General features: G+C 41.9%; 1 protein-coding gene across 10 annotated transcripts in view; it reads right to left on the bottom strand.

The window, feature by feature from the left end:
• The window catches only part of nrxn2b (neurexin 2b), a 330,369-nt gene that overhangs the window by 294,146 nt on the left and 10,261 nt on the right, over positions 1–25,962 (bottom strand). For all 10 annotated transcript variants that reach the window (XM_051900279.1, XM_051900280.1, XM_051900272.1 and 7 more), the window contains exon 2: positions 2,597–3,824. In XM_051900279.1, coding sequence (XP_051756239.1) covers positions 2,597–3,308 — 712 coding nt within the window. In that variant the 5' untranslated portion in view covers positions 3,309–3,824. The remainder of the gene's footprint in view (positions 1–2,596; positions 3,825–25,962) is intronic.

Here is a 25,962-nt window from a genome sequence, read left to right as displayed (position 1 = left end):
TGAACGATCGCCGTCTGCCACTGCTCAGACAAACAGATACTGGTTCAACCACTATTTCATTACTGTAATCAGCCTTGAGGAATCATGCACGTTAATTAGGGGACGCGAACATAAGACGTGTTCCTGCATTCAAAAACAGCTGCGTGGAATGCAACAGAGAACAACAGAAATGAAACAGAACAGAACAGAATGCAACAGAATATAATAGAATGGAACATAATGCAATAGACTAGAGTAGAAAATAATGTAACAGAATATAACAGAATAGAATAGAATGGAAAGGAATGCGACAGAATATAACATAATTCAACAAAATAGAACATAATGGAACATTATACAATGAAATTTAATGTAATGGAACATAACACAACAGAATAGAGATGGGATGAAACAGAATGCAACAGAATATAACAGAATGAAACAGTAGAAAATCATGTGACATAATGGAACATAACACAACAGAATAGAACAGACTGCAACAGTAGAAATTATTGCCACTGAATGGAACGTAATGGAATAGAGTAGAGCAGAATTAAACAGTAAAAAAATAATGCAACAGAATAGAAAAGAATAAAACAGAATGCACGAGTATAACATAATGAAACAGAGTAGAACATATTGGAACCAAATATAACAGAATGGAACAAAGTAGAACAGAATATTAGAACAGAATAGTACTCAATAATACTATCAGTTCTCATGAAGTCACCTTTATTTATATAGCGCTTACTGTACAATACAGATTGTTTCAAAGCAGCTTTATAGTGATAAAAGGAAAATGATGCATTTCGGTTGTTGTTCAGAAAGAAAGAGTGTAGAAAAATAAACCACTAGCTTGTCAAACATACATCTATATACAGTACCTCATCTAACCCTGAAGGGGAAACACTAGAACAATATAGTCCTTCGCCGAAGATTTCCCAGGGACATAAACCTCTATTGCTGAAACTAACACAGAACTCACACAACGACTGCGCGCCGTTTAATGAGATTATTCCCGCTGTGTCATTCGCAGAAAGTCAGACCGAATAACTCAAGTTACTGCCCACAAGCCGCTTTACATCGGCACGGAGTGAAGGAAAACACATCTCAATATCCTTTTCTCAAAAGGACAAATGCGTCCTGCGGTGCTGCATTGGTATGCTGCTCTCAGTTTTGCCGAGAGCCAATCGGTATCAAACTCTCCACGACCTCCGACTCACATCCCAACACAGAAGAGAGAGAATACTAAAAAACAAATGGAAAAATGCATAGCAGAATCTCAGTTCTGTCTCATATGAAACCCATTAAAGACTTTGAGTGGCCCGACAGAAGCAGCACAGGTGTCCCCTGCAAAGGGTCTGTACACATACATGAAATATTGCTTATACATAACATATGTGTAGTTGAGTGCATAAGTTTGCATGAACTTTTTTTTGTCTCCTATGCTTTGAGATTTTATACAAAGACAAGATTATTACTGATCAAGTACTGTCCTTCAGAAATTACATTAGCATATTTCCTAAAAAGAGAAAATAATATTTTTTCTCCTAGAGCATCAGTGAATGTTTGCAGCTTTTGTAATATTTGTGTACAAGTGCATGCAGTCGTTGCTGGAAAGGGTTCAAATATGCAGGAAATGCTGTGAAAACCTGAGAATGATGATTTTTTGAAGAACTGTGTGCAGTTTAACTGCTCAGGACAAACAGAGACTCATGAACAACCATCACAAAACATACACACAGGAATGTACACACCACCCCAAGAACCAAAAGGATGAAAACTTCAACAGAATCATGTGTGTCAGATCAGTTATTAATGTGTCTGTGGAATAGAGGGAGATATCTGTGAAAGAGCTTCATCGGGGCAGGAATAAATACAAATAAAACTACATTTTCATGGTCCCACTTATTTTCTTAGATGATAAACATCTTGCATGCATTCAAATAGAAACTAAAGCCCTGACAGAATACCTTATATACACAAATATACATGTAAATTTGAATAGCATGTTGAGGTCATTACACTACTGATGACTGTGCTTTTGGTCTTAAATGGGGAAAACAGTTAAAATAGTGAAGGTGCCATGATTCAGAAAGACAGAAAGAGTGTAAAAATGAAAAAAAAAAAAAAAAAACTGGCTGAGATAATAGGTGAAGAACAGATCAGATGAAAAGGAGGAGAGAGAGAGAAACAGAAGACAAGAGATGAGAGTAAAAGCAATGGGTCTGGAGGAGAGAGTAACAGATGAGTATAGACGAGTACAAAATGGATCTCGCCCGAGAAACTGGATTGCTTTCTGGAACTGAAGACAGCAAGCGATTGGGAGAGAATTGAATGAAACTTGCTTTAGAAGAGAACAAAATATAAGAAGCAGTGATTCATCTAACTTAGAACAACCTGAACCCTCTAAAGGGCCGAACACAAAATGGCCAGAAGCGTCCATTCAGAACAGCAACTGAGAAAAAGAGAAACTCTTCAGCCCCTCTTTGGAGGCGTTTGTCAAGTGTTCTGTCAGCATGACTACTACAACAGTCAGATCAATGCCATGAACAGAAGAATGAAGCACGCCAAAACACACAGGCTAAATGTGAGTCTAAGAACAGCTGAGGCTTACCTTCTTTGCAGTATTTTCCTCGGAAGCGTGTGTGAGAGCAGTCGCAGTGGACCTCGCCGAACTGGACGGTGCAGTATCCTCCATTGAGGCAGGGGTTCTGCTTGGTGCACAGATACTCCAGATCGTTATGAATGCCGTTGCTGTTGAGAAGAGTGGGAGGCATCTCGCCCACCTTCAGATTGGAGATCAAACCCATGAACGGAGGCTCGTATTTCACCGTGCTGGACGTGAGGGCGGACAGACGTACGTCCGGCGGAATGCCCCCTACGAAAAGGTCACTGACAACGGCCATTTCCTTGCGCTTAGAACGGACTTCCGCCACTTTGGTTTCTCCGTCCACCATCAGCATGGTCTCGCGGTAGTTTCGGGTAAGCAGTACCATGTGCCAGCGGTCGTCGTTGACACGGGTCTCCATCTGCAGGGTGGCCGGTTCGGCGCAGTGGATGGCGAATCGGAGCTGTAGGTGTCCGCCGCCAATGAGCAGCTCCAGGAAGTCACAGTTCCCGCCGTCGTCCAGGTACAGAACCAGCGCCTTGCTCACGTTGGTCTTCAGGCTGAAGCTGAGCTCCCCGATCGATCCTGCTTCCCAACGGGCGTAACGCGCCCACTGGCCGGGAGAGCCGCCAAACTCCAGGGCCCCTCCTGACAGAAAGAGTCCAGCTAACAGCAACGGCCACAGGGGCCAGAGAGTGGACCAACACTGAGACTTCATTTCACCCACGCTGATGATACGAGCTCAAAAACCTCCTCCTCTGAGAGTTCCTCTTGACTCTGAGAGATGGGGAACGATGTCCAGACGGCTGAATTCCCAACGCTGCCGTATCAGCACAGGCACCTTCTGCCAGACGGGCCAATTGTTCACTTTTGCTTTCTTTCTTTCTTGCCCTGCTCCTCTTTATCCAGACTCTATCCGTAGTCTCTCCATTGGTCGGTGCATCAGGCACAGGCTGGAGGTGGATGAGTGATAAATGGTTCCCGATTTAGGTTTTCTGTAAAACTCTTCCAATCGAAGAAGAGATTTCAAAGCACTGTGATTGAGCTTTCCTTCAGGCCGATGTTTCTAAATGAGACGAACAGGCGTGATGCAGTGATCTGGTGTCCAGTGGACCACGATTGATGCTCATGGTTGAGTCTTTATCTGCAATTCATGTTCTTCCAAACGGCCTTATTCCCACATAACCACAGCAGGAATGTTCTACTGCCCTCCAGATTCCGGCATTCTCCTGGCCTGCAAGACAAAAGGGAGCATTTGATTAGCTACATCAGCATACAGCAACCAGACAGGGTGCATGCTGGGACGGACATTCATTGACAATCATTCATCTGAGCAGACGCTGATATCTGAAGTTTGAGATCAAGTGTTTCTGTTCATTCAGTGTAAAAATGCTACATGTTCAATCACATAACTTCAGAACATTTGAAATGCTGCCATTTGTTGGGCCAGTTTGAACCAGCCAGCGAACACAACGCTCTGACTGAAACTGTGAAAATGGCAGTCGTGTCTCAAGAAAACAGCCAGACATGTTCGGTGAGACGAATTCATTCTCGGCTCCAGACACTCTATCATCTCTCGTTACGCTGATGTATCTTAATGAAGATCTGTGCTGAACGCTGATGTTTATATTACAGCGCTGCTCTAATCTCATCTGAAACAAAATGGAGTCGCTGTCTGGAAAGCCTGATTGCTGCTCTTGACCCGTCGGCCTTCACTAAGACCTGCCCATTATTTCTGAAGAGAGAATTTAACTGCCCGCATGAAGCGCTCACAATTAAACACTCGTCGTCCACCACCGAATCTCTCGGCTTAGCGTATCAGCCCTTATTTGGGAGAACCATTCCCTTAACTGCTTGTGATTGTCCTCATTTGTAAATCACTCTGGATAACAGCATCTGCAACATGAATAATCATAAAAATTTAAATGTTTAGCTTCTGCCACTGAATTAGACCACTCCCATCCATTTAACCACACCCCCTCTGCCCGACTACTGATGTGCACAAACCGATTGACAGGAAGAGTATTCAGATGATATTCTTTAATCACACATGCATGCAAAATGATTCTAGAAAGATTGTGTCCTCACATCATAAGATCATGCAAAATGCAAGTTGTGTCCCAAATGACGCACGATACACTATGAACCGTGTACAGAAACACACATAAGTATGTGTAATTGGGACGACCTGCACAGTTTTACACACATTTCAGCTCAAATGTTTTCATGTCTAATAGAAGCCAAAAATTCATTATAAATGCTGCAAAAGGCTATGTTAATATTGAGCGACCGCACTGAATAAATCCAGCCATGTTGAACGTCGAGGCATTTATTAAAGGGTCAGTGATTGTCAGATGATGATAATGAGCCTCTTCATGCATATGAATATATAATGTCCACTTCAGAAACGCAAAGCACTTATTTAACATCCACGTGGCCCGTGGGTCACACCACCGAGAGTGTGTGAGACAGCAGACGTGCTCGTTCGATACGGAGTCGGCAGCACTAGGACGTGTTAGTGTTTGCTTTTGCGCTTGGGTAAGTTTGTGTGCGCGTGTGAAACTTAAACATGATCTATCGGGTAATTTTCTGGTTGGCTGCTCTGGTTCTGTCGGTAACATGGAGCAATTCTGTGACCAGCGGAGGTTTCTGAACTCTGGACCATCAGGTTCAGGTGCACTTCCTCTGACAATCTCTCTGATAATAACACAAGGCCATAGTGTTATGTTGACCTCTGACCCTTCAATGCAATGAAAAACCACACATGGAAAACAGACTCTGTTGTAGAAGCAGCTGTAATGTCACTTCATTAGCTTCATTTAAACATCAGCTCATTAAAACCATCTAGAACTGGCGGTCTGACGCGTCGTTCACATAGTTAAAACTGACATTCATTTACACTGACAAACTCCCCAGAGAACAGAACTCAGTCTGACTGGTGGCTTCGTGTCATTTCAAGTCTGTTCGCTTCAGTGTACTAGTGTTTAGTGCTGTTCAGCTTTACAGGGAACTGAGCCACACAACCTCCAGTGAGCAGCCAATGGAGACGGTGGAGGAAAAATCCCTGAGAGGTTCAAGCAGAAACTCTTCGAAGAAGCCAGACTAATCTTGGGAGGTTTAAACTGATAAAATCACACGCCCCAGACTAACACAATGACACTACAGTCATCAGATCTGATCCATTCAAGTCAAATCATGGGTTTCAGGTAAAATGCTTCAGTACATCATGAGAAAACAAAGTGAACAGCTGCCGTCCACTTAAACACAGACAGAAACAGAGTCTTCTAGAAATTGTTCTGAACAAGAATAAGATGCAAAGTGAACCCGATCATCAGATCTCCTGTTCTGACTTTAAAGCACACAATTTTCTCTATGTGAGTCTGTGAAAGGGAAAGAACGAGCATCGGCGGAGGGCAATCCAAAGCAAACCGCCTGCAGTAAATGATTCCATATTACAGACTTAACTAAAGTGTCAAAAAGTAATTTGCCTCCTGCACACCAAGAGCCTCAAATCTGCACCTTATTAGAGCGTCTGGACTCTGGACTAACTATCACATCAGGAACTGGCAATCGATTCGAATTGAATGACATTTGCAAGTTAATTAAATTAATCAAGTCATAATTAAATCACATACAGAGAAAAGCCCTCAACTAAGGGAGATTCAAAGACATTATTGTGGCACACTGTCAATATAGGGTTCATTTCCCATCACTGATCTTCAGTTAGCAAGTGATCCATGAGGTTAAGGCTAAAAGCATGTGTTATTGTGAGAGCGAGAGAGAGAGACGCACCTGAGCGACGCTTGTTCCATCATCACCTGCTGCTCGTCACAAATACTGACAGCTGTCACTCTGAACACTGGCGTATAGATGGAGAACTAACTTTCCGAGAGTTGCAGTCACAATTCTTGTTCTCTCTCTGATTCATCCTACTCTGAGTGACATGTAGACGGAGGACAGACGGTCCACACTCGTTCTCAATCATCGACAGATTATCCACAGTAGTGTGGCCAAACGAATACTGAGACATATAAAGAGATGGGGTTAGTTGTCACAAGATCTGTATCCCAGTAACATTACGAAAATGACATAACTGACATTAAGACAAGAGTAACTATATAATCTGAATGTCTCATATTTGATGAAGTTTTCATCATTGATTCTGTTATTTTCCTGTTTATTACTGTGAAGCTTGACTTAGATGGCTGTGCTCTTATATACGGACAGCCAGAGTTTGAATCATTTCTCAATCCCACATCATTGTCCTCTCTAGCTGTGCACGTCTTTGAAAATGGCACAAACAAAAAAAGACAGTAGCAAAAGTAAAATAAAAAATATCAAAGTTTTGCAGTCAGTACTGTTCCTCTTCAAATGAAAACAGACGCTGACACCAATTCAGCAGACTCTATAAACCCTGAGCTCCAGCACAACGCATCACTTCCTGTCAGAGAAGCGGAGGAGCGGCATGAAGGTCAGAGCGCTGCACACAACACAGCGCTGATAAGACTCTCCCCGGTGTATCTCTCATCACACAGTGCTGATAAGACGCTCTAGGGCACTACACAGGGGACGAGGGCGCGAGCAGGGCCTGACCTTCAGCTGTTATCTGCACACTAACCCAGCGTCTGCATGGGTGGGATGGTTGTGATTGCTGTCTGATCTCAGATCATCTGCAGGATGAATGGCACTTTATAAACGCTGATCTCAGGTCAGGAGCTCACGTGCAGAACCGTTCAGTAATGTGCGGCTCCTCAGGGTTTCAGGGTCACTTACATCCTCACAGCAGCGCCGCACTCAATATAAGAGACGATCTCCGTACAGACGAGCACATTTAACATCAGTTCAACAGAGCGGTTCGCTTTCTAAATGCTCTGTGTGTCTCAGCATCACGCCTGTAGGTTTAACCTCGAGCTAATGAAATGCAGGTTGAGGTGAGTGTTCAACACACACGCTAATGAACATATTATGCGTGTTTTGTGCTAACGGCGATCTGTCGTCCAGTATCACAGGGAATAAATGCCTTCGGACAGACACGAACCTTTCAGCTAAATGTTTAACCTTCTGCATCTGCTCATCACGTTCGTCTGCCGAGGGATTTCACACGTCTGTTTATCTGGCATTTACTCTAAAACAAATTTGATGGCTTTGGTGTTCATGTAATCAGTTTCTTACAGTGCTGCAGAACAAGGACTGGTCCGATCTGTATTTGAATACACGGGTCTCAGGATATTTTTAACCAGTCCTGTCACAATTATTGATTAATCATCTGATGGTGCTTATTAAATCTCATCACAGTTATTTGAGAACTGCAATATCTCTGCAGTTGTTTAAATTTCAATCACATTTTGCCATCCAAATAAGGGACATTTAAGTGCTTAATGCCATCAAATGCACAATATTGTGTGTCTCCGTTTCCAGTGTGGAAGTGAAGCAGGAGAGAAAAGAATAAAGAAGCTCATATTTTAGTGATAACAGCACTCTTACATTTTCACCGTCTGTATCACTCCAAATCCACCACATTTTTTACAAATACTACACTTACACGTACCACGAACTGTAGCTTTTTTTTTTTTTTAGGTGAGAATGTAGTTGTTTAGACCTGAAATATGTGACTCATATTTAATCATTGCGCCTATTTTACAATTTGTTTAGATGTTTTTGGAGATGCGAGCTCCAGGCCGTCAGCGGTCGTTCAGAGCTCGTGTACCCGCCGAGAACAGCTTCACCTCGGCCAGTGCTTCAGGGATTTGCCGCTGGCTCTTATTGTGGTTAAATTTAATAATGTAATATTAAGGCTACATTTAACGCACATCCTGTAGAGCACTGCTTTTGTACGTTTGACTGAATTGTACAATTGTGTTTATTTCCTATTGTCATTTATATTGGCTATTGTTGTTAATTTAAATATTGTTGTTCAATAAATATTATTTTATATAAATAATATGTTGTATTTGGTATCAAGAAAGGGTACATTAGTGCATAATATGGATTGAGTGAAATTTACATTGATATGGCATTAGACGGCGGCAAACTTTACGAGTGAATGAGTCAGTCGCAAGAGACTTTTATATTGGAAGGGACTTTTGTAAACAAAGGACGTTGTTTTAGCGCTGTATGTTATGGGAAATTCCCTTAACTGTAAAAAGGACAAATACAAAGATCGATTTCCTCAGCGGACATTCAAACTGATTTTTATAATGGATATAATATTATGGACATCGACCTGAAGAATGAATGTTATATCAGACACAGGTAATGCTCTCTCTCTCTCTCTCTCTCTCTCTCTCTCTCTCTCATACTGTACAAAATACAATGAGTTTCAATGGAGGGACTCAACATTCCTTCGTTACTAGTTCTAAGGTGACGTTTTAGAGTTAGTAACGGAGGCTTGGTCAAACTGACAACTTGAGATTTGAATTCATTCATTGTTGTTTCTTATTTATTTACACACTCGTGCCGTTGAACTGTTAAATAAATGCAATATTACACTCGTAGCCATGCGATATGCTGTATATCAGCACTGTGATTACCTACAGCTGAATCACAGCCGTGCTGATATACAGCCATATCGCACAGCTCTGAGTGTGATATTGCTCATATAGATTTTATTTATTTATTTATTTGCATGAAAGTAACTAATATGGGCCTATTTTACTATACAATTCCAAGTAAAATATCTTTAAAAAATAATGTATTAGGCTCATACTGTGAGTTGAACAAAACAGAATAAATTGGTTAATCGTAATCATTTTTTATTAATACATACATACCCAACATTCGCTAATCTAAATTCATCCTCTTGACTCCACAGGAAAGAAGCGGTTCCTGATTCTAAATGTTTATAGAGAAACGCTAGTGTTTCTCAGAACAGCCCTGGAAATCCACTCAGAAATCAATATCAGTAACATGGATAATATTTAACAAACATTTCATTCTCAGAGGTGCTGCGGCTGAGCTCATTCATCTTCATCTGGCGCATTCGCTCAGAATACAGATGTTTCTAACAGACACACAAACGCTGGCGTTATCGTTCCCACCGACACACGCGGCTAAAGCGGAACGCAGCAGCTCAGCGGCAGATTTCTGAGGGTGAAGCGGCTCATGTCGTCCCTCATCGGCCCGCGAGCCGCGTCTCCAGCGCTATAATCAGTTCTGCCACATGGCGCTCGGAGGAAACACACTGGGCAGAGGTTTAATGCGCTTGAGTGAATGATGCTAATCACGGCTGTAAATCTGGGCTAGCGTCTCATGCTAAACAGATGAAGCTGAAGTGATCTCGCGTTCATTACGTCTGATACGAGGCTCTGTTTCCCCGGAGCATCGCTTGCACCTTTTCACTTTATTTTCATGTTTTTCCTCTCTTCTTGAACACACTCTGTCTCTGGAGTCAAACGTGTTTATCCAATCAGCACTGATTACTTCTGCTGTTAATAAAGCCTATTTGAGGCGGTTTTTGATTAGCCAATCAAACACAGCACGTCTCCTCCTAATGCCGCCGCTTTCCTGTTTCACATCTACACAGACGACGAGCTCAAGCTGCACAGGTACTTCCTGTTGAACACGAAACTCAAAACAACTCAAAGAGCGACTGAGCCGCTGGACTCATGAGGGCTTTAGATTTAGAAACAAACAAACGTTTTCACTGCAAACACTCTGATGAACACATGCAGACCGGGAGATTTAGCCAGGTCAGGTGACTGACCTCTGAGGGCAAAGGTCAGCCTTCACACAGCACATACAGCAGAGAGGATCTCTTCTTTGAAAGCTGCTCTGATTCAGGCCCTGAAAAACTGGGATCGTCCTTCTACCTCCAGGTAATCATATTCATAATGAATAATTCAGCCCTCAGTCATCTTCAAATACATGCAAAATACTGCAAATCATCTGCCCAGCTCACAAATGCATATTAATGAGCGGGCGGGGCTTTTCCATTCTCATCAGCATCTCCTGCTGAAATATGAATGTGTTTCAGCAGATGGATTCTCTCTGTAAATGCCCTGCATATCAAACAGCAGCGTTTAACGGAAATCATTACAGCAGACAGACGGAAAGCGGACGCTCTTTTACTTTCCTTTGAAACAGTGAGGGCTGCGCATCAATCAATCAATGCCGGAGAGGCCGATGAATCGTATAAATAATTAAAACTTCTTGGTTAAAAGATACAGTGAGAGCAAACGGACTCTTATCAAATAAACACATGGAGAACTGCTGGACTCAAGCGCCTTTGATGCTGAAATCAGATTATTGAATTAATCAGCAGCGAGATCCGGTCCGCATTGAGCCACGGAGATTGACCAGTCTCGTTCTAGGTCTGTCTGTCCGTCTGTCTGTTTGTCCGTCTGTCCGCCTGTTTCACGTCACAAGGTTTGGGAATCACTGTTAGGTGGGAGGGACACACTCATAATCCCATTCATGATTTAATTCACAGCACACAAACAACCCTGGAACCACTAAACAGCTTAACACTCCACCAACCCTTCAATCCAACAGCGCTTCAAAACACACACACAGACACACACGGCAGTGTGAAATGGCCGCCTCTCTGTCTCCATTTTCTGCGCAGGCTCTATTTTGCGGCATGATGCCCGATCGGCCACTAATTGTCTGTTATTAAAAGCACTTTTTCGCTTCACCTTCGCCGATAATTCAGCCTCCATGATGGAGATATTTTCTCCCCATTTGGTTTTGTGTTGGAAATAAAAGCGTCATGCAGCGAATAATACCTGAACACACAAAGCCAGAGACACAGGCGTGATTGACTGTCATTAAGTCTGAGAGAATCGTTTATAATTTCAGCGTGTATTAAAATCACAGTTTGATGGGGAAGACGCACGTCCTGCTGGGCCGAAACCGCTGAGAGAGTTTGACTGCTGGAGAATAACAGCATGTGCTTCTCTGCCAGGGCAGTAAATGTCAATGTTTGGATTTTACATCGTTGAAAGTTCCAGAAAACAAAAGCATGAAGCATCCACTGGTTTAAATGTGCTTTACATCAGCAAAGATACCAAATCTGTCTCTTGCAGCATCATGCATCTTATTCACACCTGCAAAGTGAGTACTTAAATCAAGTCGCTGTCAATCATTTTAGCACATGCTTCCTTTCCATGCAAATTAGTCTCCTTTGAAATCGTTTCACAAAAGTCAGCATTTCTGGCCTGGAAAAAAACTGCTTCCTATCAAACATCAACAGTCATCTGCTGATTTCTCATGGTCAACAGGATGTCCTGTTTACAAAAACAAGTGACGCCCTCTACCCGCCAACTCCATCCGGAAGCTGTCAATCACTCTGACATCACTCACAGGAGATGACTGATCCTGCCCTCCACAGCTGTCAATCAAAGGGACACCTTCACCGGCTCTGCAGTGGAGCAGCTCTCAAATCTTTCAAGGCCCAGAAAGGTAGTAAAGACATCGTTAAAATAGTCCAGTGGTTCAACCTTAATGTTATGAAGCGATGAGAATACTTTTGTGCACAAAAAATAAACAAAAATAACAACTTTATTCATCAATTTCTTCTCTCCCATGTCAGTGTCCTACGCTGTTTACGCTGTATAGACAGTCCAACGCTTCTGTGTTTACGTTAGAACGGCGACTCATTATTGGCAGCTTCCTGCGTCAGCATCACACGCATGCGTCTGGACGTACCTTTCTGGGCCTTGAAAATGGTCATTGTGTTGCAGTGTATCAGAGGCCAGATAGCTCATGGATTTCATCAAAAATATCTTAAGTTGTGTTCTAAAGATGAATGAAGATCTTACGGGTGTGGAACGACATGAATGAATTTTCATTTTTGGGTGAACTAACCCTTTGAGACATAAACGACAGTCGGTTACAAGAACACTTGCCGAGATTGGTATTTTTACATTATTTTGTGTGTATGTGTCTGTTCAAGCGCATGGAGACGTGTGCAGCTGTGAACACAGATAACAGCATGTGAGTACTGAATTGAAGGTGAAACTTGCCGATTAATCTGCAAAACACATGCATGAAGAACTGTGGGGCCTGGTCCATTTGGATCATGGATCAACTACAATCCATTTAACCCCTAATATATATATATATATATATATATATATATATATATATATATACACACTATATTGCCAAAAGTTTTGGGACGCCTGCCTTTACGTGCACATGAACTTTAATGACATCCCATTCTTAATCCGTAGGGTTTAATATGGAGTTGGCCCACCCTTTGCAGCTATAACAGCTTCAACTCTTCTGGGAAGGCTTTCCACAAGGTTTAGGAGTGTGTTTATGGGAATTTTTGACCATTCTTCTAGGAGCGCATTTGTGAGGTCAGGCAGTGATGTTGGACAAGAAGGCCTGGCTCACAGTCTCCGCTCTAATTCATCCCAAAGGTGTTCTGTCGGGTTGAGGTCAGGACTCTGTGCAGGCCAGTCAAGTTCCTCCACACCAAACTCGCTCATCCATGTCTTTATGGACCTTGCTTTGTGCACTGGTGCGCAGTCATGTTGGAACAGGAAGGGGCCATCCCCAAACTGTTCCCACAAAAGTTGGGAGCATGAAATTGTCCAAAATGTCTTGGTATGCTGAAGCATTAAGAGTTCCTTTCACTGGAACTAAGGGGTCAAGCCCAACCCCTGAAAAACAACCCCACACCATAATCCCCCTCCACCAAACTTTACACTTGGCACAATGCAGACAGGCAATTACCGTTCTCCTGGCAACTGCCAAACCCAGACTCGTCCATCGGATTGCCAGACAGAGAAGCGTGATTGGTCACTCCAGAGAACACGTCTCCACTGCTCTAGAGTCCAGTGGCGGCGTGCTTTACACCACTGCATCCAACGCTTTGCATTGCACTTGGTGATGTAAAATGTTCTTTAGGCTGCTAAATTTTGTTTTTTTTTTCATGGAAATCAGCTACAACAAAATGTTTTGCCAAAGGAAAACAGAATAAATATGTTTGATATACAGGTGCTGGTCATATAATTAGAATATCATCAAAAAGTTGATTTATTTCACTAATTCCATTCAAAAAGTGAAACTTGTATATTATATTCATTCATTACACACAGACTGATATATTTCAAATGTTTATTTCTTTTAATTTTGATGATTATAACTGACAACTAAGGAAAATCCCAAATTCAGTATCTCAGAAAATTAGAATATTGTGAAAAGGTTCAATATTGAAGACACCTGGTGCCACACTCTAATCAGCTAATTAACTCAAAACACCTGCAAAGGCCTTTAAATGGTCTCTCAGTCTAGTTCTGTAGGCTATACAATCATGGGGAAGACTGCTGACTTGACAGTTGTCCAAAAGACGACCATTGACACCTTGCACAAGGAGGGCAAGACACAAAAGGTCATTGCAAAAGAGGCTGGCTGTTCACAGAGCTCTGTGTCCAAGCACATTAATAGAGAGGCGAAGGGAAGGAAAAGATGTGGTAGAAAAAAGTGTACAAGCAATAGGGATAACCGCACCCTGGAGAGGATTGTGAAACAAAACCCATTCAAAAATGTGGGGGAGATTCACAAAGAGTGGACTGCAGCTGGAGTCAGTGCTTCAAGAACCACTACGCACAGACGTATGCAAGACATGGGTTTCAGCTGTTGCATTCCTTGTGTCAAGCCACTCTTGAACAACAGACAGCGTCAGAAGCATCTTGCCTGGGCTAAAGACAAAAAGGACTGGACTGCTGCTGAGTGGTCCAAAGTTATGTTCCTGATGAAAGTAAATTTTGCATTTCCTTTGGAAATCAGGGTCCCAGAGTCTGGAGGAAGAGAGGAGAGGCACACAATCCACGTTGCTTGAGGTCCAGTGTAAAGTTTCCACAGTCAGTGATGGTTTGGGGTGCCATGCCATCTGCTGGTGTTGGTCCACTGTGTTTTCTGAGGTCCAAGGTCAACGCAGCCGTATACCAGGAAGTTTTAGAGCACTTCATGCTTCCTGCTGCTGACCAACTTTATGGAGATGCAGATTTCATTTTCCAACAGGACTTGGCACCTGCACACAGTGCCAAAGCTACCAGTACCTGGTTTAAGGACCATGGTATCCCTGTTCTTAATTGGCCAGCAAACTCGCCTGACCTTAACCCCATAGAAAATCTATGGGGTATTGTGAAGAGGAAGATGAGATATGCCAGACCCAACAATGCAGAAGAGCTGAAGGCCACTATCAGAGCAACCTGGGCTCATTATAACACCTGAGCAGTGCCACAGACTGATCGACTCCATGCCACGCCGCATTGCTGCAGTAATTCAGGCAAAAGGAGCCCCGACTAAGTATTGAGTGCTGTACATGCTCATACTTTTCATGTTCATACTTTTCAGTTGGCCAAGATTTCTAAAAGGAATTCCAACCCTAGCCACCAGCTGTGATGACATTTGTATTCTCTCCTCGTTTTTCTCTCTATTTTCCTTGCTCTTGTTGATGAAGACACACACACACACACTCACACACACACACACACACACACACAGAGGACTCAAAGGTCAGAAGCTGTGCTGGAATGGCACTCTGTCCTTCATTAGACACTCTGCTTTCACACGTTCAGACGCTTTAATTGCACGAGTGAGAGAGATGCAGGTGAAGGAAGATTGAACTGAAGAACAGAGCAAGCGGACGAGTGTCTGTGCTTCTGTAGAGTCTTAATTAAACCAGGAGAGAGCTGGACTTCACATTCAGCCAATGAAAGGAAAGGTCATATGGGTGCTGGAAGGCCGTCCGTCTCTGAGCCCTCGAGGGAGGGACGCGCTTTTACCTTCAGGGCCGAGACGTGGCACCAGTCTAATAAAGTTCAATGAAGAACTGGCCTGTTGTGATCAGACTCAAACTACAGCTTCTGAAAACTACGGCTGAAAGCTGGAGGAAACAATGTTCACACACACACACACACACACACACAAACACACACATCTGTTACGGGTCCAGAAGGCCAGAAGATATATTAAAGGGGTCATGAATTGAGAAAACAACTTTTCCTTGAGCTCTTGATATGTAAGAGGTCATCGTACTATAAGAATATCCGGTAACACTTTATTTTAGGGTCTTTTAACTAGTTGCTTATTAGCATGCATATTACTAGAATACTGGCTATTTATTAGTACTTATTAACTTATTAAGCACATATTAATGCCTTATTCTGCATGACCTTATTCTACATTCTTAATTCTACCCAATACCTAAACTTAACAACTCCCTTACTAACTATTAATAAGCAGTAAATTAGGAGTTTATTGAGGGAAAAGTCGTAGTTAATAGTTTATATGTGTTCCCTAGACTAAAGTGTTACCGAATATCCTGTACTGAAAACTTCATGTTCATTCATTGAAAGCTTTTATTGACACCAGGCCCAGTGAAATCAACGACTACTTCATCAATGCAGCGTTAGCCCCGCCCACTGGTGTGTTAGTGAGATGAGGAGGAGAGAAGAGCGATACAGGACTAAAATAACATCACCTTTCAAAGGATCCTAATGCTAGGAATATGGTTATTTATTTTCAACAATGTGAATGTCTCAGTTGAGCTTTATTTATTTGTATTCGGTACATTTCACTGTGGATTCTTTGGTAAAACAATCGCATTTTCGGCTTTGCAAACAGACGATATGGACTCGACAGTAATGCAACAACAAGTCAGTAACTGTGTTAATTCTGAATATAATGCTATAGATCTAAATATAATGCTATAGATCTAAATATAATGCTATAGATCTAAATATAATGCTATAATCAACACTTTTCACGATTAGTTACCCTTGAGAGCAGTAATAGTAGAAAAGTGCTAAAAGAGACAGTAACACTGAGCTATTTCATATGCAAAGACATTAGCCAATCACAGCAGTGGGCGTTTACACTGAAGTCTCACACAGACACGCCCCTTAAAACAGAGCGTTCAAATCAGAGAGCTAAAATCAGGGTAGCAAAAATGCCTTTTATTTCTAAATTATGACAATTTTTGATGTAAAAAGCATACTAACATTATAAGTGCACCTCAGGAAACATTATAAAACAATAAAACAACGCAGTTCATGACCCCTTTAACTATGAGATGTTAACTCAGCACCTGGATCAGGACGGTCTCAGCCTAACTAACCTCTAGCTGAAGCACTAAACACTTCAACAGCGTCAGATACTGTTGTTCTTTCATCTTTAGTGTTTTATTCTTTCAGCAGCAGCTCCATTCTGAAGCCTCTCTCTCTCTCTCTCTCTCTCTCTCTCACACTTCTTATGTTTTCAAAAAAGAAACTAGAAACACCCTCAGGACAAGAACAAGACAGTCAAACTAACTGTCTAACAGTCTCACTTCAAACAGGAAACACACATGATAAATATTTGCTGATGGTCCGTCTCCTGCTGCTCTTACACTTCCTGTGTAGGTTACTGTCAGCAACAGGGAAAACAAACTCCACAGAGATTCTTTCACACCTGTCTCTCTCTCTCTCTCTCTCTCTCTCTCTCTCTGTGTCTGTCTCATGAAGGTGTCAGTTATTAATAATAATAATAATAATAATAATAATGAGAAGAAGAAGACAGAACAATAGACAGACAGATCAGAACAGAACAGAAGCAGTTCTGACTCTGAAAGATGATTTGCAGATGTCAGAGATAATCATGGATATGACACATGTTATGAGATCTCTCAGTCATCGGATAGATGAGGATGTGTGATTATGGATGTGTATCAGCTGATCTTGGATTTGTTTTAGCTGAGCAAACATCTGATTCTACAACCTCCAGCAAACTGCTTAATTAAATCAAACAATTACTCCACCACAGAACAAATGAAATTACTTTACTTGTGCTAAATTTAATGGACTTCAAACATTCAGTGAGATATATGAGATAAAACAGGTGTAATTATTTGAAATGTGGAGAATTGCTAGTTATATTACAGGTCATTTTTATTTACCCTAAAGCCAACAGATGCCTGTTTAACAAACGCTTCATACTGACTGAGAGATCTGGACAGACGAGCGGCCATATGTGACCACACACACTCACACACACACTCACACACACACACACACACACACACACACACACACACACACACACACACTCACACACACACACACACTCACACTCACACTCACACACACTCACACACACACACACACACACACTCACACTCACACACACACACACACACACACACACACACTCACACTCACACACACTCACACACACACACACACACTCACACTCACACTCACACTCACACACACACTCACACACACACACACACTCAGTAAAAATAGTCTTCATTCTGTTCTGTAAAAAACTAGAAGCTCGAGATCTTCAAAATTGAAGTGTGAGATTCTAAGTTAAGCACAAACAACACACACAATGACTTTAATTGGTGTGTGTGTGTGTGTGTGTGTGTGTGTGTGTGTGTGTGTGTTTTTGAGTTCACAACTACATATGAACAAAACTCTTTGCCGTCTCTGTTTCCGTGGTAACCTCAGGTCTAGTGAGGTGACTGTTATCATATTTTCTGTATGAATAAAACTTCAAAAGGACAGAGACAGACAAACAGAAACAGAAAGAGAGAGAGAGAGAGAGAGAGAGAGAGAGAGAGAGAGAGCGCTCGACAGTCTTCAACATCTACATCAAGTCTGAAGCGTCTGCTGCTCCTGCTGAACCTGGACCTGCTGGATCAGGACTGTCAGACATTGAGAGTCAGCCTCAGATCACTAAAACCATCCCAGATAACTCACACATCTACCACAGACCTTCTGTGCGGTGGAAACACTACATGGATGTTAAAGGATAATTAAAAGAAACATTCTCACATTTTCAAACACCTTCATGTTCCAGAAAGCAGACACATTCAAACAGGTTTAATGAAGAAAACTCTTCAACATTATGAAGAGTAAATGATTTTCATTTCTGGCTGAACTGTGTCTTTAAAGCCGAGCGGCGCTGGTGTCTTTATTCTCAGCAGCCTGTCCTGATAATTGCCATTTACATGATTTGCGTTCTTAATCGTAAGTTCCCTGGAAAGACAGCATCTAAGAACATTACTGCGAAGTGGTACATGATGAACAGCTCAATATATTGCAGTGTTGTAGTGTACAGGTCTCAAAAGAACAAATTACAGGAGCACAATCCACAGTAAGAGGCTGAAAATGACCTGCAGACTGTCTCTGTCAACTCCGGCTTATTTATTCAGTTTCCTTCCTTCATAAAACAGTCAAAGGACAAGAAATAGAGCTGCTAACACACAAACAAACACACACACACACACACACACACAGAAAGGTGTCAGAATACACAGTGCATCAGTTTGTTGCGTATGGAGCTGCACAGACACAGACCAGTCAGGGTGTCCATGCTGACCCCTGTCCACCGCCGAAAGAGCCAACAGTGGACACGTGAGCATCAGAACTGGACCACGGAGCAATGGAAGAAGGTGGCCTTCAATAATCATACAGCATTCATCATATAGTCCGTACAGTTTCAAGCAATCTTCTTTACAGCACAGATCTTACAGCAGATCCACAGGAGAATATGAAGCTCCTGCATGTCTGTTGTTCCCTACAGAGGGAGTTACAGGAGGAAACTGAGCTTGAGCTCATGCCAGAGGCTCGTCAGTGTCTGTAAGTCAGAGGACTGGACTAACTGTGTTACGACCGACAGACAATCGACAGCTACTCAGAAACTGAAGACTGGACACTACACCACTGTAACAGAGTCATATACTGGCAACTTTGTAAATGGTTAAAAAACTGGCCATCGAACGACTGAGGATCACAAACACACACGTCGAACTCACGTAGAAACATGTGCCGTGTTACTAGGAGACACATGACATGATGAAAACAACAGGTGCGTTCCATTCGACCGTAAGTGCCCTACTAAGTGGACTCCACATGTTCTGTTTGAAGGGCACTGCGAACGGCACAGGGAATAAGGGAACATCAATACATCACTTCACATGAAGTGGAAAGGGAAATTTACCATCATTCCAGCACAGTTTGGATAAAATAAAGGTGGTGAAAATGAGTTCCAGCATTTTAATTGAGTTTCATTAATTAGTCCCAGGTGCGTTGTGTACACGGATATTTGCAGGTATGAAGTGAGCGAGATGTGACAGCGCAAATCTCAAGATTACAACTAAGTAAGATAAAATAAATCTAATACAACCAAATTATGTTCATAATAAACATCCCAACAGACATTTATAAATCAGTTCAGAGCTTTTAAATATGTCAGTTTATATTAATTACATTAATAATGATGATTTTATGTTTATATAAATACACAGATGAATCTGTCAAGCAAAGTGAACATCAACAGATCTCCTGTGCTCAGGGAAGAGGGAGAAGTGTACACTGCGTAGGGACATTGATGGAATCTAAATAGAGTTCATCAAACACCACGGGATCTTCTGTGAATTCAGTCAACTCCAGCTGACCAACATCTGCAGACTGACTATGACCTCTGGCAACCAGCGACTCGTCCAGACAAAAGTCATGTAGTGTCTTCCAGCCTGAACGAATCAAACAGACTGATCACACACACACACACACACACACACACACACACACACACTAAATCCCTTATCTTAGCCGATATTTAATTTCTTGAAGTCACACTGACGGCGGTTTCTCGAGTGGAAGACCAAACTAATATAAAGAACTAGTTGAAGGAGAGAAACTGATCAATGAGTCATTAAGTTCAGCTCCATCAGCGCTAGTGATTCTCTCTGAACGAGAGCTCTGCGTGGACACCAACGACTCCTGCCAAAAAATAACTACATCAAATTGGACGTTATTGCATTTTAATTAGCTTCAGTCCATCTGTGAAAAGCTTCCTGGCAGAAAAACACCTCGAGCAGCCGAAGGTTCCCATCAGAGTCATTTACTCATTTGATAAACGTTCCCAAGAATGCTGAAGCCCTGATTGAACCCAAACACATCAGCAGCTCCATCAACACAGGCCAAATGAAACCTTATAGATTCATAATCCTCAATATTACCAGTGTTAACTTCAACTCTAACTCTAACTCTGCCCACATAAAGCCAGATATACTAACAGCAAATCTCATCTGGTTGATCGTCTATATCGTCCTCAAATGTAAACGATTCCATCCACACTGCTCCACACTCTTAAAAATAAGGGTTAAAATGCAACTCAATTAAATTGCTCAAATGAGGAAATTCCAAACAATGACGTTATACATTTTCAAGATTTCCAAAAGCAAACTGCAGAGCGACAAAAGCAGCCGAACAGAAGCAGAAGTGTTAAGACACTTGTTCACCAGCGTCTTTTCTACCGTCTTCCTCAGAGACGCACATGAACGCATCATCACGTCACACGAACGCATCATCACGTCACACGAACGCATCATCACGTCACATGGGCCGAACATCAAAATAAAAGGCTCAAGCCAAAGGTCAGTGAATCCAAACCAAATAAGTGTCCAAAACCTTGAGTTGGATTGATCGACAACATGACAATTATATGATTTTTATAATATTTCATAAATTATGCAATGTACTTCCAATTTGTCAGGAAATCAAAAGTTTTTAAAGCACTTTAACATTTACATTTATTCATTTAGCAAACACTTTTATGAAAAGAAACTTATGGAACGGCACAAACTATTCATCCTGAGGAGGCAATAACACGAGAAGAGCTGAAAACACAGAAGAACTAGAGCATCGATGGGATTCAGTCAAGTTCAGTTCAGTCGTCTCGTGTCGTTTTCAAACATTCAGTGTTTTTAATTAGAATTAGAAAGTGATCCATCCTGGGTGAAGCGGCTCAAACGCCAAACACAAATCAATCGATCAGTACGAGTATCAGCCAGAACAGACCGTGGATTACCAGCCCAGAAATTACACATCCTCACTTTATGAGATCTGCATATTGAAATATTGATTCATATGTGTACTTTACTTGCTGGCCACAGACACACACACACACACACACACACACACACACACAGTCAGTGGGTAAAACTAATTTCTCAAGATTTCTGCTGGTCAATTTTGCTAAATGAGTTTTTTGGTCATTAAAATGACACCAGAGGCTCAGAGTGCAATGAACTGTGGGTAATACATCAGCAAAGCCAAGAAGGCAATGACAGGAAATTAGCAAGCAAAAGAGGTCACAGGGAAACGCTGGAAAGGCTTATTGAACTAGTATGCCGTTAAATCTATCCATGTGCAAAAAATAATAATTATAATTACTCCTGCTAATACTTATAATTAAGTGTACACTGGAGATGGAGACATAGATGTTAATTAAAAAAAAAAAGAACAAGCAGTAATCTGGGAGCGGGAGAGACAAACAAAGACAGAGTCTCTCAGTAAAGATAGTCTGCGAGCCGAGTTAACCTCCTCCTACAGGATCAACACACAAAACAAGATCCAGTGCATACGGAAGAGCCAAGAAACAAGCCGAAGTTACCGACTGACAACAACACACACCGGAGCTGCTCACGTGTCGTACAGATCTACAGAGAGACTGAAAAACCATCTTCTCTTGTGTGTGTGTGTGTGTGTGTGTGTGAGTATGTACTCCCTTTCACTTCATATTTATGTCTATGTGTGCATATAAACACAAGCAGAGAGAATGATGAGACATCACAGCCTTAAAATACTGTCAGATCGACAGCAAGACTGACACACACACTTAACACACACACACACACACACACACACTTAACACACACAGACACACACACTTAACATACACACACCACACCGCAAGCCACATCTAATCAAGAATGACATTTGACTCAGCATGTTGTCAGGCTCTCTGTGTGTGACTGTGTGTGTGTGTGTGTGTGTGTGTGTGTGTGTGTGTGTGTGTGTGTGTGTGTGTGTGCATATAAATGACCTTGTGCCCAAATGCCAAAAACAAAGACGTCTCCATCTTCCTCCTTCTCTCTGCAGCTTCATTATTTGGTGCTGCATATGTTGCTCCGGTCTCGTGTCAATCTCACACACACAAAACACAGCGATTCAACCTTCAGTGTGAAAAACACACAAATAAAAGAGCGCAGTAATGAAGTCATTACTGAAATGTGTTCGTTTGTTACACCCACACTGCACTGCTTTCTGCATACACACCGTTCTGTTCTTGTTTACACTCGGCCAAACATGTAATCAGTCAGCGCTGGTATTATGAAAAATAATCATCTCAAATGCCGCCAACTTTTACATGCGCGACAGACGAGATTCTGCCTGTTTTCAGCCCAGCGTGAGATTCTGAGCAGAAATCACAGGCTGTCAGACGAGAGATAAAAACAAAACGGAACGTCAAATTACAGCCTCCAGTGCACACATCATCCTTCTGTCCTGAAGATCCGCGAGCGTCCGCTGACGTCACCCACTGATGAAGAACACGTTGTGTGAACACGGCAGTCTCTGTCAGAGTCCTCGAGCTCAAGGTCATCCATTACACTCCCAGACAACACTCATTCATTCATTTAGACATCATAGATGTTTTTATTCAATATGTCAAGTTAGGAAGATCACAAGCAAACTGACATGTATGAAAGAGAAAATACTGGAATCTCTCATAACATTCATGACTGGAGACATTAGATCCAAACAATCACACAGGCATTCTGGGAAGTTGTTTCACAGTATCATCAACACAAGTCTCAGCGCTACCTTAGAGACAATGATGACTGATACTGAGAGCATTCTGAAGACCTTAAACTCCTCTGATTGGCTATTGTGTTCACATGCTCAAGATATATGTCTGTGATTGGCTCAACACTGTCAAACAAATTGTAAAGAGAAACTTCTGATGCTCTTCTTCACAGAACACACACACACACACAGACACACACATACACACACACACAAATACACACAGGAGCGTCTGAAAGCAGCCGCCCATCAGTCTGAACTCGGTACTACAGTACAGCTGGTAAAATTCAAAGTCAAAGTAAAATTCAAAGTTCAAACTGAAGTTGAGGTTGTCTTTTCTTCTCTATTGTGCCGTATATCCGAGCGAAACGCTTCTGGAACAAGAACAAATGTAGGGCGGGGCTTGATTTTGTCCGTGGGGAATTGATTGGATGGTTGTGGTTTGCTATTGGTGGATGTCATGTGAGTGACAGGTTGCCCCGCCCTCATCATCAGAGAAGAGAAGAGACGAGTCATACTTTGTCAACTCAACCAGAGGTCCCTGGCAAAAAAAAAAAAAAAAGATTTTGATTTTTTTCCTTTTCTGGTGAAAATATTTAACTGAAGAAGAAAGCCAAAATATTGTCACAGATGTGTAGAGGGGGTCAAAATGACCATTTTCACCTGAGATTTGGAGCCAATTTACAGGGGTGTAAAAATGACTTTAGAAAGATGGCAGCATCATTATTTTATCTTCACACAGAGATTGATAGATCTATTAGTAAAATCTGTTGACTTTATCAGTCTTTGTTTCATTATATGTCAACAGTGACAGTTCAAAAATGGCAAAAAGCACTTTTTGTTTGCATGACTGTAACCCAAGAAGTATTAAAGATCTCTTAATATCCTTTTAGATTCTGGTTCTTAATCTTTTCTTTTGGTATCTTCATTTTTAAGGCCCAAAATGGTTCATATCCATTACCCCACGATATTGACCACGCTGCTCCAGAACTTCTGGACTGTAGTCGTCGAAGACGGCGATCGATTTGCGACGGCACTGCGAAGATCCTCTTCTCTCACGGGCCTCTGGTATCACCGCCTCCTTGATCTTTTATTGATGAAAACGAACTATTACTGCTCTCGGTCTCCCTCCCTGCTTCAGCTTAGTGATCAGAGCCTGATGAGCAAAATCTGCTCGCCCATAACTTCCGACAGCATCTCGGAAAAGAACACTGTGGGTCGAGGACCCTCAACGGACTCAATATTATTACGCCGACTGCGGCCCTTCCACGTCGGCTGTTTGGGCCTTGAGCTTAGCGTAGGTAAGTTCGGCACATACCGCTTCCAGCACTCACTGAGGAGGTCTGCGTTCTATTCCAGTGATGCTATTTGTGGTCCATGGTCCAACACCGCAGCCTGGACGAGGTCAAGTTTTGTCTCTAAAGATGTCAAAGCAGTGTTGAAATCAGCAGAGAGAGCAGCTCTGTGGTCTTCCAGTAAGCTAGTCAAGGCCGACATGCTGAACTTGCATGAGCCGCGGGCGCATCGTCTTTAGCGGTGGTCTCTTCTTCGCTTCTTTGGCTGATTTAGATGCCATTTTCTGCTTCCTTAGTTATTACACATGTTATCCCATTATATTTGAAAAAAATATATATATATAAGCAGGTAGAGGATTATTAACTGGTAACAAAAAAAAAATCTATACAGGGAGCACGAGGTAGACGCGTCTACTCCGTTCGCATCCAGAACCGCAGCAAAGCTATTTTTCCCAAAATGGTTCAATCCCAGAGATATGGAGATCTTAATGTGTAAATTAGTAAATTGTACATATTTTCAGTGGTCAAAAATCAATTGTGGGTCACTTATCATACAAGCTGATACTTTCTTCCCCAAAGAGGAATGTCTGAAGAACAAATAATGTTAGAAATGTATTTTGTTTCCCTATCTGAAAACAACTGTATAACACATATGCCTGATAAACTTTTCTTTTGTAATCTTCATTTTAAAGGCCCTATATGGTTCAATCTCATAGATATGGGGATCTCAATACGACTCCATTTCCAAATTGTTAAATTTAACCCATTTTCAGCGGTCGAAAACCACATGTGGGTCATTTTTTTAAACAGCTGATACTTGTTGTGTTTAAAGAATGTTCGAAGAACAAATAATGTTGAAAGCAGAAATGTATCTTGTTTCTCTCAATCAAAACAACTGCATAGAACATATCAGTGTGAGTACACTGAAAATACACTGAAATGGTCAAGTTGAGGCACATTAACTTTAGTGATTGTGAAAAACAATGGCGCTGTACAGACTGAGCAATCACAATCTGGATAAACCACCTGTCCAAATTATACACAATAATACTTCAGTCTTTATTAGGAGAAAAAGCACTGGTCCATGGTCACAAAAAGAGAGGAACGTCGAAGAGAGAATGTCACGCTCATGGACAACACACACAATCAAACAAATAGCAATGTGCATTTTCACTTAAGTTATTTTGTTATTTGTTATCTTCTGTCAAAGTTTCATTCTTGAAATTCTGGCAGTTTTTTTGGCAATGTACTGTTTGATTTGTCAGGCCAATAAAGCACATTGTAATTAAACAGAGAGAGAAAGATGAAATCAAACAACCGTAACACACAGAGCTGTCCATGAATCTGTCAGCGGTGTTCCACACGAGGTGCTGAAATCAGCTGCATGCACAGCTGAAGCACTGCAACCTTTCATAACTCATGTTTGCCGTCGAAATGCAGCGTTTTCTCTCTTTCACTCAAAACACACACACACACACACATAGAAACA

The sequence above is a fragment of the Ctenopharyngodon idella genome, chromosome 7 (assembly GCF_019924925.1).
Source record: "Ctenopharyngodon idella isolate HZGC_01 chromosome 7, HZGC01, whole genome shotgun sequence".
Taxonomy (NCBI): Eukaryota; Metazoa; Chordata; class Actinopteri; order Cypriniformes; family Xenocyprididae; genus Ctenopharyngodon; species Ctenopharyngodon idella.
The sequence above is the reverse complement of the archived record's forward strand: the minus strand, read 5'-3'. Positions and strand labels throughout refer to the sequence as shown.